The 14,344-nt window shown below is 27.1% G+C and overlaps 1 protein-coding gene across 3 annotated transcripts in view; it reads left to right on the forward strand.

The window, feature by feature from the left end:
- Positions 1-5,654: 5,654 nt before the first annotated feature.
- The window catches only part of Hyccin (PI4KA lipid kinase complex subunit hyccin), a 38,940-nt gene continuing 30,250 nt past the window's right edge, over positions 5,655-14,344 (forward strand). For 2 of the 3 annotated variants that reach the window (XR_011637228.2, XM_071183178.2), the window contains exons 1-3: positions 5,683-5,949; positions 10,253-10,323; positions 12,237-12,344. Coding sequence is in view for 2 of the 3 variants with exons in the window: in XM_071183178.2 (XP_071039279.2) it covers positions 10,282-10,323; positions 12,237-12,344 (150 nt within the window). In the remaining variant the exon portion in view is untranslated. Of the gene's footprint in view, positions 5,950-10,252; positions 10,324-12,236; positions 12,345-14,344 lie in introns of all 3 variants that reach the window. The other variant, XM_043041888.3, reaches the window with a different exon arrangement.

Raw genomic sequence — 14,344 nt, forward strand, 5'->3', positions numbered from 1 at the left:
AGAATTAGTATTTAATTTATGAGAATTTGTATTTAATGAGAATTGGAATTTAATTTAACGCTAATTTAATCAGTAAATCAAAGTATTGGTGAATGAGTGAATCAAAGTATTGGTGAATCAGTAAATCAATGAATAACCGGATCAGTTTCTTAACAAATAAAAATAAAAAATATAAGAAGTCTATAGTTTGTGTTATGGCAGCAGATTTGCAAAGATTTTTTAAAAAAATTATTATTATCATTATCTTAAATGTAATTTCAACTGGAAATGTACCAGAAGAGACTCAGAAACTGGAAATGTCTCAATAGAGTCTCGGAAACTGGAAACGTCTCTCAGTAGTGGTTCAGAAACTGGAAATGTCTCAGAAACTGGAAATGCATTATAAACTGGTATTGTCTCAGAAGAAACTGCGAAACTGGAAATGGCTCAGAGATTTAGAAACTGGAAATGTCACCGAAGAGACTCAGAAACTGGAAGTGTCACACAAGAGACTCATAAACTGGTATTGTTTCAGGAAAAACTCAGAAACTGGAAATGTTTTAGAGATTCGGAAACTGGAAATGTCTAAGAAGAGACTCGAAAAGTAGTAACATCTCAGACGAGTCTAAGAAACTCGAAATGTCTCAGGAGAGACTAAGAAACTGGAACTGTGTCAGAACAGATTCGAAAACTGAAACTGTGTCAGAACAGAATCGGAAACTGGAACTGTGTCAGAACAGATTCGGAAACTGGAACTAATTATTTAGACAAATATTTATAATTATGTAATGAAAAATATTACTCAGATAGATATTATGACTATTATTTAAATTATTCTTTATCACAAACTTAATTACTAATAATTGAAAGTTGTTGTTGTTTCTATTGTTACTTAAAAATGCACGCAAGCCTGCTTAGAAATCCAAGCGAATTTAAGGGAGAGCGTTTCTTGTTTCTCAGTGGCTCCATCTATGGGCAAGAATACGATTTCAGCCACACACACGTTACACGAGCCCATTTTACAGGGCAGACCCATCCATATATCCATTCACTCATCCACAGATCACAATTTTGACCTAAACTAGAGAACGATCAATCTCCAATTCAATACCCACAGAGGTATTGATTTTTTATGGGAATTTAGAGGATTTTGTGACCTCGACAGATTTCACGTGCATCAGTCACCATTTAATACACGGGTTTTCTTCGGTCGGCGAGATTCGAAAACCCGTTCTCACGAACACAAGTCCAACGTCCTACCAACCTGGCGCTCACAGAGAGCCTTACATATGATTATACGAAGACTTATATATGTTTATACGAACTATTGAAAAACCGCACACAAATTGATTGAAACTGTCGAAAGATCGAGATTAATACATAAAATTCCAAAATAAGTTATCGTTTAATTTATAAATTTTAAAATCAAATCTATTTAGCTAAATTTACTAAATTAGAAAACGTTCGAGTGTGTTTACTGTATCATTTGTAATAGTTTCCTTGTCCATTAATATCATCCAACAATATTTTTTGTATTTTTTATATGTGTGTGAGTATGCGTGTGTGGCATATGCTCTTTTCTTACCACAATTTTTCTCAATTTCAATATTTTATACAAATACATTTTCTCTTTAAATTTTAGGTTTCGTCAACGGATATGTTATAATACAAGATGAAATTTTGAATATTAAATGGGCTCACATTATAAACGGGTGTGATGCATGGGTGTGTCAAAAGTTGAAATCTTGGCCATAGATGGCGCCACTGGAAAACAAGAATAATCGCACCTCCTCCGCCTTAATGGCTGACGACAACAACAACAAGCATTGGGAAATTGTGGAAAATTGAACATCGGTCAAAGCTCCCAGAATCGAGCTCACAGAAAAGTCTGGTGTCCAATCGTTTCTAAACATTTTGACTAACGACTTGACAGCTCTGTTTAAAACAGTATATGATTTTGTTACCTAGGAATATTAATGATATTACATTAGTTATTTTAGTATGAATTTTAAAGGTACGTTTTATGCCTAAAGAAATTATAATATTTTTTATCAGCTACCATTTAAAAAAAAATTTTTTTTTTAAACATTCTAAATATTTTTGTTATTTATTCATAATAGGAAATTTAATTCCGAATATTTATTTTATTTCAACGATGTTTAAAATCCTATTTTGACCATTCTAGCAATTTTTGAGGCATTCCGAATATTTCTGATGTTTTATTCCTTATCAAAAATTTAATTCCACTGTTTATTATTTTTCAACAATGTTTAAAATTATTTTCAGACAATTTTTGAAATTTTTTAAAATTTTTAAAATTGCCGTATTATATTTCTGGTGCTTATTCCTTATACAAAATTTGACTTCCAGTATTTAATATATTTCACCAATGTTTAAAATCGTTTTTTGTTCACCAATGTTTAAAATCGTAATCTTTTTAAACGTGCCGAATATTTTTAATGTTCATTTTTTATATTAAATTTTTCCCAGTATTTATTACGTCTCCACAATGTTTAAAATCGTTTTTCGACCATTTTTTTGAATTTTTGAAATTTTTAATACAGGCCGAATATTTCTGATGTTGATTCCTAATAGGAAATTTAATTTCCAATATTAATTATATTTCTACAATGTTTAAAATCCTATATGCTTTGTTTTTCGCAAGATTAAAAATAATGAAATTACATATTTTCAATATGAATTTGGAATGTAGATTTTATGTCCAAAAATTGATCATCTTTTGTTTTTAAATCGACATCATTTTTTGCAACTTTTAAAAAAATTTAAAAAGTTTTTTTTTTTTAAATTTTAAAATTTTTTAAATAAATTTTTAAGTAACATCACGGAGGCCTGTCATTTAGGACATGCTACTCCTGCTTCTTAATCGCTTTTATTATTCGCTTTTTTACATTCTTTATAACTTTTATTATTCCTTAATCTATGCGCATTGCGCATTTGTTTTATTACACCACATAAAATACAGCTTTAAGCAATGTGGAAAAAGTAAACGCAGGAATGGTTACCAAATATTATAAATATACAAGAGCAAAAAAAAAAATTGCAGATAGCTTTAACAACCTGATGCAGCAGTGATCCAGCGTTTTACCTATTTCCAATTTAGCCGTTATCATTAAGTGATTCATTCATATACTTATTCACCCATTCACTGATTCCACCATTTACTGATGAATCGCTGATTCTATAATTCATTAATTTGTCCATTCCTTGGAGTGCTCATTAACTGCTTGGTCAATTCACTAGTTCAACCATTCACTGACTTACTATCGCAAAATTTTAAGGACTTGTATATTTGTTCATTGACTAATACAACAGTTCACAAATTTTTCCCGTCACTTGTTCTCCGATTCAGTGATTTATTCATTTGCTTTCTTTCTTTCCTTCCTTTATTCATTCCTTAGACCAAGAAGAACATAGTATAAGTTGCTCTTAAAATAAAAATAAAGAATTTTTAAAATAACCATGAGAAAAAATGGACTAGTTAAGTCAACAAGAAAAAAAATAGCTTGAAAAAATAAAATTGTATAAAGTATGCAATCAAAAAATGAGTGACGGTAAATATTAAATAGCTGGAGATATAAAATGCTAACAAATAACTTCGGCTATAAGTCATATACTTTTTCCCAGACAAGTGTGAGTTTTTATAATTGTTATAATAATATTTTACATAATGATTTTAATTTAAATTTTTTTGTTGAAATTTTATAGATAGTTCCTTTCATTCTTTACTTTCCTTTTAACCTTATAGTGGAATTTCAATTTTTTTTCAAAGGCAATGATCCTGCTTATATTTTTCCTCTCTTGTTTATGGCTTTCGTTTTCTTTATTGATATTTTTATGAACGAAGGAATTTTATGAGCTATAAAACTCTTCAATTTACACGCACAACAGAAAAAAAAATGTATTTCATCCCTAGAATGGTTAGACCGCATTTAATTAAATAGGCCTTGTTTTTGTGAAATATTTAAAGTAATTTTTGCTTGTTTTACACCTTTTTAAAGTTATTACCCAATGTCTGATATTAATGTTCATTGAATGAAGTATTATTATTTTAATTTATTAATTATTTTTTTTTTTATGCTTTAAAGAGAACAAACCAGGTTGATATTTTGCGTTAATAAATGCTTCGAAAGCATTTATCATCATGAACATTTAAACAAGGATTTGGGCTTGCGAAATTTATTAAATTAATCGCACGAGTTGAAAAATTAGCACAAAAAATATTGCTATAAGATAAACGTTTAAATGTAATATCGCTAAATGTAATATCGCTTATGTCGAAAACATCTACAAAGAAGTCTACACCTACAAAGAACCATTAAGTTGACAAAATAAAACAAGAAACATCAAAAATAACTTCTAAACAATCTGTTGGATTTTTGCACTCGAGATGCATCTTAATGGTTTGAAGAGCACGTCAGAAATATGCTGACTAATTTGTGTAAAGGCTAATTTAACTTACAAAAGCGGGCACAAAACGTACTTTCCCTTAAAAAATGCAAAGAACTAAAAATTTAAACATACAACTTTTTTTTAAAAAGTTTTATTTCCCCTTAAATATTTAACAGATTTGGCTCACATTAAAATTTTGTATTTTAATACTGAGTGCATTTTAAATGCTTTTCAATTCCAAAATTTGAAATCATTAGAATTTTATTAAATAAATCAATTAGTATTCATTTATGGATAAACAATATAACTTTATGAACCAATCAATTCTTTGTAAATTATACAGTATTTGTTTTGAAAGAAAACATAGTAAAATGTTTGGAAATTTAATTTTTTGTTTCTATTTTTTATATTATATACAATACACATTCCAAAGCATTTTTCTAAAAGTGAAATAAACTTTTAAGAAAATGACAAAATCCGATGTATTTTGGAATGAACTCTACACACTTTGCAAACTTTAAATAACATTTTTACAAAACAACTCTTATATACCGACGGACTTCATATCTTTTTCAAATTTTAGCGAGTTTTCTTAAAAATGTATCAACTTGATAAAATAAACGTAATTTCCGTTGTACATAATAGTTTTTGATTGCTTATAGTTTTTGAATAGTTAAATATTTTTCATTAGTTAAATAAAGTTATGTTGTTCCATTAAATGATAAATATTAACTTTTAACCTACTTCGTTCTTGTATACACATATTAATTGGTTTTCACTCATTTGTTTTAGTGTTATTTATCTAAAATAGTTATGTTTCTTATTGTCATTAAACCAATACATTGTTGTCACAATTCCAATGATTTTTGATGATATTTTGTTTGTTATGAATAAAAAAAATAAAAACAAAAATATTTAAAAATTAAGCAATTTTTAATTGTTTTTCATATGCTTTACTGAGATACTTTAAATGATATCAAAATACAATTAAATAAAGAAACATATCTACTACGTCACAGTTATTTTCGAAATCCAATGATATACTGTGATACGATTTAATGCAATTTTATAATTTTGTTTCAATTTTTTAAAAACATTTTAAATTTAATGACAAAGTTTTCTCTCATAGATACGTTTTTAAAAGTTGTTAATCTAATAAAGTTATTAAAATGAGAATATGTCAGTTTATGTCAATCATCTGCGGACCAACGATGATAACAGCGACCTCTGCAGAATTAACTAAAATAAAGATTTCTGAAAATGTTGTTTGTTTCAAAACCAACTTTAAAGCCAAGCAAACATAGGTTAAAATAATTATTTTTAACGAATTAGATAGCTTTGATAATTTTTTATAGACAAAATATAAATATTAAAAAGTTTGTTAGTGAAGAAGACGCGTTTTTCCAATTTTTTTTTCGTCTACATCTTTATTCAATCTTCTGTACTTTCACAATCATCGATAGGAGGAAATCTGGAATCGTTCGAGTCCGTTCTCGGCTGTATTGCTGAGATTTATATTAACTTCAAAATAGAGCGAAGAAATATTAACCTTCAGATGATGTGAGAATATATTTTATATTTATTTATTAACAGAGTTGTGAAATTTTCATGTTTATTTTCGTTTTTAACTTACTTTAAAAAATTCACTCAAAATTGTCATATTTTCAAGGAAAACTGCGTAAAATCATTTATACTCTTTTCAGTATATGTGTCACTTTTATTTTATAACTTTTTATTAACCAACTTTCTATAGTTTCAATAACTGTCTGCCTTATGTTTTTAATTTTCACAAACTGAGTTAGTTCTTAGCGTATAAAAAATATAGATTTTGTGTGTTTGTTTATAAATCAGATCTTATCAGATTCCTGTAATATTTTCTATCTACAATTTAAGTTCAATAATCTTGATAATTTTTCGTCTCAATTTGTTAGTGTTCTCGTGAATTCATTGTTTTAAATAGATTCTATTTAAGTTTTAAATTATTACTTAATTCTTGTTTTGCATGCTTTTACTTTCACTAATATGCATAAATAACGTAAGTTATGTTATTTTACATAAATTCATTTAATTTTATCTTATTGGTTGAAATTATGATTATTACAGGAATGTGTTATGATTATTAATTATTACATGAAAAAGTTGCATAGTTATGCATTTTTGTGTAATGTTTTCCTCGTTTGCATTAATATTTATTTTTCTGTGTTTATGAATTAGTTGTCTTATTGATATTCATATAAGTTAATGCTCACAAAAATCTCCTAAGTGTATATGATGTCATAATATTAACAAGAAATTCTGGATATCATTATAATTACATGCATTTCTGAACCTTTTAAAAATAATTTTACCTTACCCACTACTACGTTTGAATGTAAACAAAGTTTTTTCTGAAGAAAAATTAGCAGTATGAAAAAACTTTTTTATCCATGGAAAAATTAAAATCAAAGATTTCTTAGGTTTGTTCTGTTGAAATAGGTAACATAAAACTTTTTAAATTAGTTTCTATTATTATATTTTTAAGTATTTATTTATTTTTGAAATTTTATTAGGGACAGAATTATCTGAATCATTTGTCCCCAAACATCAGTGTTCCCTCTTAGCATATTTAAACTAACTGCCTTTTGATGTGGCCTCTTGGCCCTCCCCCCTTTTTTTTTAAAAAAAAAGTATCACCATCCTTTTAAAATACTGCCTATTTATTCATATTCCATTTTTTTTTTTTAAATAATTCACTGCTTGAATAATAATCACGCACTAGTAAAATTATCTCTGTTTGTAGGTTTATTTTTGATTACTATTACAAATTATTTACTTTGTTAGGATTATTCACAACTGTTTAAAATTTTTATTAGCTTTTCATTTTTGGGGGGAGGGGATATATTAATGAATTGAGTGATTTTAAATTTAAAATTATTTTTTAAATAAATTCCTTTTTGTAAATAAATGCACCTTAAAATGCTCATTTTCTTATTATTTCCAGTTATTCACAACTGTTTAAAATTTTTATTAGCTTTTCATTTTTGGGGGGAGGGGATATATTAATGGATTGAGTGATTTTAAATTTAAAATTATTTTTTAAATAAATTCCTTTTTGTAAATAAATGCACCTTAAAATGCTCATTTTCTTATTATTTCCAGTTTAAATTATAGGAAAACGCTTTCAAGTTGTTTATTAATTAAAATTTCTTTTAGTTTAATTTTTTGAAAATAAAATTGCATAGATATTGGTCTTTTAGCATACCTTTAATTATTTTTTATAGACTATAAATTTTTCTCTTATTTCGATAATGAGATAATTACTTTTGAAACTGGCATGTAAAATAGTGTAAGAGGGTGATTTAAAAATAGTTGAAAATCAAATTTAGTTACTATTACATAATATTACACATTTTGATAAATTTTTATGGTGTTAAGTGATTTCCCTTTCAAAACTCAGAGTACTTTTTTCTCTGAGGAAACACATTGCACTTTTTTATTCCTAGGGAGAACATCTATTTGAATGATTAAATTTTAAGTGCTCTGATGCAGTCAGTTAAGGTGTTACGCACACCTCTGGTCCAGAGTTTTGTGAATATAATCCTGATGGCCTGCTTTAGGTGCTATGTATACCATGTAAACAACCATTGTGTTTATGTAGCAAGGTGCACATTAAATCTGTCATGACAGAAATGTTGTCATTAGCATAGTTATGGTGTTAATATTTGATAAGAGTGTTACCAGTTTAGGCACTGTCCACGTTGTCTGACATGGCTAAAATTGTGGGATTCCTATCCTACCAAGACTCCTAAAAGTGAAAGCTCTGGAAAAAAAAGCTGGATATTTGGCCATGGTTTAATGATGTGTGATCAGATTTTTATGTACTGGTTGGGCGGACCTGAGGTTAATCGCTGCCCTAGTACCAGGGATTTAAATGCCCTGCAGAAGACTGTTTAGAAGCTAAGATCTTAAAAAATAATAAATGATCTTTAAAATATTTTAAAGTTAAAATTAAAAAATACTGTACTTTAATCCTATTTATTTTGTGTTATTTTAGATTGTATTTTATAATTTTAAGAAATTTTAGTTTTAATAGCTTTTCTCTGTAAAAAAATGCTTGCAAACTATTTTTAAAGATCAAAGTACTCAAATTCAAAAAGAAATTAAATTTTAATATTAGTCTGTAAAAGTAGTAATAAGCGTGACTAATACATTTCTGAAAAAAATCTGTCATAACAAACTACACAACATTCAAATATGAAAGTAGTATATTAATTAGGATGTGCATTCTCTTTTGAAAATTTGCTTGTAATTAAAAAAAAAAAAAATCATATATAGAATGCTCTGCAGAAGAGATTAAACTTAGTCCTCACTTTTGCTCTGCATATCCCTAGGTAGTAAGAGTAATTTTCACTCAAGTTTGAGTTTAGAAAAAAAAAATTAAGTAAAAAAACTGATAAAGAAACATACTTTCTCTAATCGAATATGCCTTAACAAATATTAATTTCTTTTTACAATGGATTTAGAATATTATTTGTAAAAGTGGATTGTGACCTAAAGTAGCAATGTGATGTCTAGTGGATAGCAGACTAAATAATTAGCCACAGAGAACTGCAATTGTTGAGTACAAGATGACTAAAATAATTTTTATTATAGTCTAAAATAATTGTAATTAAATTTATAGAATCAAAAAATTAAGTATCGTTAGGATGAAGTCTTTGGCAAAATGTATGAAAGTTGACAGCTGAAAAAAAAGGCTATTACTGGGTACTACCGCTCTATTTTCTTTGAACTGATATTTACCAAATTTTGGGTTTTAGTGAAAAAATTACTTATATTTTACGTAAATTTAAAAATTCCGTTCGTCCTTAACATCTACTTTTAGTTAATTTTTATGGAAATATTTTGTCAAAAGCCACATAACTGTTTCTGTAACTTTATCCTTCTAGAACCTCGAACCCAGACTCATTTTCATTCTTTAAAATAATTTAATTTGTTTCAAGAATTGAAATTTTTTAAAAAAATTTCTAGAAATATAATTTTTGTACAACCAGAAGTCTATAAATCTCACTGGCTAAGATATCTAAAAGTCATTGGCCTCACCTAATATTTTAGAACAGTTTAATCTATTGTATTACTTTCCATTCCATAACGTGTGACTTTTAAAAATTGATTTAGGCTTATAATTATTTTAAATTTTTTTAGACCCCTGTGTATGCCAAATTTGTTGACCAGCAGCCAGTAACAAAGGTTTATTATGAAATATTTGCCTGCTAATATTAGTATGTCGCTAAAATTATGTTTGGCAAAACACGTTTTAGCTTAAGTTATTCTTTTTTATAAGTACTGAAACTCTAAATCAAAAAAGTATTTCATTCATCTCCCATTTAAACAAGATTTAATGATACTATAAAAGTTACAAAATATCTAGGACTATTAAATTTTTTTTAAACAAAATGAGAGGCACTTAAAAATCGGAGGGACAAAGGAAATTTTTTTTTTATGCATTTTTTTGCTTCTTGATGGCTTGTTTGTTGTTTTCCACACAATTAAAGGTAATGTTTTGCTATCACTAAGGATAAAAGACTAAGACATTTCAGTGCTTTAAACACTGTGCAATCTCAGCCTGACTCTAGTCAATAGCTATTCGCATATTCATCAATTTCAATTTATTCTTCCCCTAGCAGTTGTCGTAATAATGTATTACACATATTACGACAATTAAAATTTTAAAATTATTAAAATTTTATAAAATTATAAATTTCTTTACTTTAAAGTTCTCTCTATTGTACATAATCAGTTCTCATGCTTAACTGTATAAAATTAACTGGACTGCTACTGTTCACCACCATAGTTTTGGTCTAATTGTTTGTAAATTTCATTTCAGTATTTATCTGGGATGGTGCTGATGGAGGGATGGCGGAGACACTTGTCCGTGACTGGATTGCTGAATATAAAGTGAGTACTTTGTATTTGTTTTACTTTTTTACGCTTCTACTAGAACTCCTCTTATATGTTATATGTTAGCATGTAAAAATTTAATTAGAAGTACTGTAAGATACCTGTTAAACGTCCCTAAGATTCTTTTTTTCAAAAATTGCCAAAATTCAAATAAAACTGATTAATGCACAGTTGTCAACTCTACTGAATTTTTCAGTAGACTGCTGGCTATGGCCAGTTTCTACTGGTCTAATTAAAATTCTCCTGATCTTTGTATATTTTAGAAAATTTCTTAAAATAGAGTGAGTTTTCTAAGAAATCCCTATTGAAAAAGAATTTTTTTTCAGATTACTTGAATTTTTAAATAAGTATAACTAATACATAATGAAGCGAACCTAATTTTTAAAAATCATTTCAAAACTGTTTTAGCTTATTTTTATTCAGTACTCTCTTTTTAAATTAATTAAAAAAATCTTTTAACTATCTTTGATGCCGATTTATATTCAAAATTATAAGTAGGAACATAATACATAACATTTCATGTATGTTTAATGTCAATCATAACTGGAAAATATTGCAGTTTTTCTATTTTGATGACTATAAAATTCCCTATATTTAAAATATTTAGTACATGATGCAACAATTATCATGAAATTTATATTATTTCGCAAAATCTACTGGATTTTTTCCTATCCATGTTGGCAGCTATGCCAATGTTATGATTATGAGTAAACATAATACACATAACATTTCAAGTATGTTTAATGACTGGAAAATATTGCAGTTTTTCTATTTTGATGACTATAAAATTCCCTATATTTAAAATATTTAGTACATGATGCAACAATTATCATGAAATTTATATTATTTCGCTAAATCTACTTGATTTTTTCCTATCCATGTTGGCAGCTATGCCAATGTTATGATTATGAGTAAACATAATACACATAACATTTCAAGTATGTTTAATGACTGGAAAATATTACAGTTTTTCTATTTTGATGACTATAAAAATCATTATGTCTAAAATATTTAGAACATGATGCAACAGTTATCATGCAATTTATATTATTTTGTAAAATCTACTGGATTTTTTCCCATCCATGCTGGCAGTTATGCAAATGTTATCAAAGCAAGTGAAAAAAAATAGAAAATCCTAAATTATTATACAGTACAGAACCCGTTATCCGGAAATCAGAAAACCGGAAAACCAAAAAACCGGAACGAAATTCGATAAATTTTCCCACCATTATAAAAAAAAATTTTTTTTTTCCTTATAAAATTTTAGGATTTTTCATTCTTTTTTGAAAGATGTTTACCTTACCATCATTTTGGAAATAATCATTAGTGTATTGCTCCATCGTTTTTTCTTCTTTTTAAGATTATTTCCAAAAAAAATTTTTTTTTAATTGTGTTTAACAATAAAAAAAACGGCTTTTTGTAGCGATTCAGAAAACCGGAAAAATCAGTTATCCGGAATAGCGATGGTCCCGACCGTTCCGGATAATCGGTTCCCTACTGTAATAATGTTCTGCATTTACTCCATCAATCAATGCTTATTTGTGCAAAACAATGTGGCTATAACATAATGATTGAAGGATTTTAATCTGCATTCTTGTTTTGATGACATGGCAATATAGTCTTTATCATATTTTGCTTGTATTGATGTTACTATTCTCAATATTCAATATATATTATTAGAAACTTTCTTTTACTAGGGATGATCCAATTATGGGTCATGAAAATCTGAAAAAAGCTAAAAATTCCAGCTCAACTGTATGAATCTCTCTAGCTTTTAGAGAAGTTTTGTTTCTAACTCTTTGTTTTTCAATAAAGACTTTCTGTTTCAATTTTTGCTCTTCAGTGTTAAATTTTTTTTCTTCTTATGATATTGAACTCTTTCATATTTATTTCTCCCACTTCCTTTCTAGTCCTTACACACTCCCGAAATCCATAGTTTTGGTTGTACAACCTCCCAGAATAATGAGTTGATTCAAGCAATTTTTACAATCTTGGAAGAAAAAAGGTATCATGAAGATGTAAGTATTACTTATGATTAACATGCAGATCATTAGTTTGATTATTTATATCTTTTTACTGTGAATTTCATCATACTGTGCTGTTGATGGTAAACACTTTTTCAAATAGAATTCTGATGTGTGAAAAAATTATTTGTTGCAAAATTTGAAATAAAATTATAAATTTTTTGGGTTCATTACCAATTAAATTAAGTCATTTGATTTAGGAGGCTGTTTATCATTAAATATTTTGAGATTTATCATTTTGTGCAATTACAGAAAAATGAGTTTATTATTATTATAATTATTTTTTTAGAATTTCTAATTAATAAGACACTTGATATTAAATGTACTGATATTTTTGTGAAATTATATCAGTTTTGTGATTACAAAATTTATCTATTACAGAAATGAAATAAGCACATTTTTTTAAAATTTAGTATTTGTATAAATATTGACCTTTCTTTTGCAGAGATGAGAGAAATTTTTAAAATTTATCAGGTAATTTTTTTATATATTGGCAGACATATTGGCAAATATTATTTATGAAAAATTTGTTATAACCCTCTTCCTCATGTCTTTGTCAAGTTTCTGACAATTTTATTTCTTATTTAATTAATTGTATAAAATGTTTTAATGTTAAATAGTTTTATTTTATCCTAGGTGTTCCCCAAACATTTATAAGTTCCACATCCTCGGCATGCGATGCAATCGAAATGATTGTATAAAAAAATTATTCTGTGAGTTCAAAATCAGAGGGGAAGAAACCTGTCTAATTGGTTTTTATGATTTAGAACATTTAGAAATAAAAATGCAAATAATTACGGTATAACAAATAAATTGACTTTTAAGTTTATCATTGAGGAGAGTTGTCCATATGCATCTGATTTTATTCTCATTAATGTTTAATTAAAAATAAGTTTAGCAAACTTATTTTTTTACCCAAATATTAAAATGTTTTCTTTTCGATTTACCAGAGAATACAAACTTATTTAAATTAATAAAATTTGCAATGAGAGTATATTTTTTAAAGGAGAGCACTAAGGAGAGTCCTTTTCAAAAGTGTAATTTGAAATTCAAATGTTTTTAAACATCATGTTTGATAAGTGTACTAAAAGAGAAAAAGAAATGTTAAATTTTGTCACCAAAACGAAGAAAGTGCTATTTTAAATGTTGATAGAAGTGTATTGTGAAATTTTACCCTTGTGGTTTTTGTTATGTATGAAAATTTTTATAAATCTATTTTTTATGACAAACAAACTTGATTTTTTAAATATATACATTTGACTGTATGTACGACTAAAGGAAGGGTTGATGTAAATTTTTTAAAAGAAAAAAATGCTTATTTTGTTGCAATTAAAACAATAAACAGCAATAAAGAATTTTGCTTTAGTATAAAAATTAAATAATAGTATTTTTCTAATTAATAATGAAAATATTTAGATTAAATCTCTAAAATAGTTTCAAAATTACGCATGACACTATCAACAAAATGTTCTTATCAACAAAGTAACTCTGACGGTAAAATGACCCCACTGCCGAAATGACCATGTCAATGAAATGACCCTGGCGACGAACAAATTAGTCGAGGAAATGAACCAGATCCAGACCAAACATCGATGGCTTTATATAATTGAGAAAATGTTCCAGGAAATTGGAATCAACCATTGGAAAACTGCGGCAAATGGATAATTTCTGACTGCCTTAACAAGAAGAAAAATAAGAATAATAATTTTAAGTTTTAAAATGACCTCTTAATTAATGTCTTTTTGTTCAATGCATATGAAGATATTTTATTTTCAATTGCACTATTGCCTCACATAATCTTCTTTAACCTGATGTTATTGATTCATGAAATATTAATCAATTGACGAACTTCAATCTCATCAACAAACCAACTTCACAAACTAGCAAAACATTTATTTAATCTGTATACGTAAAATGCTTCCCCCTTTCTTTTTCTTTTCTTTTTTTCTTAGCTATGCAAAGACCTTCAAAATAAAAAATGCTTCTTATTTTGA

This window comes from Parasteatoda tepidariorum, chromosome 7 (assembly GCF_982258835.1).
Source record: "Parasteatoda tepidariorum strain Cologne lab strain chromosome 7, Ptep-v5.0, whole genome shotgun sequence".
Taxonomy (NCBI): Eukaryota; Metazoa; Arthropoda; class Arachnida; order Araneae; family Theridiidae; genus Parasteatoda; species Parasteatoda tepidariorum.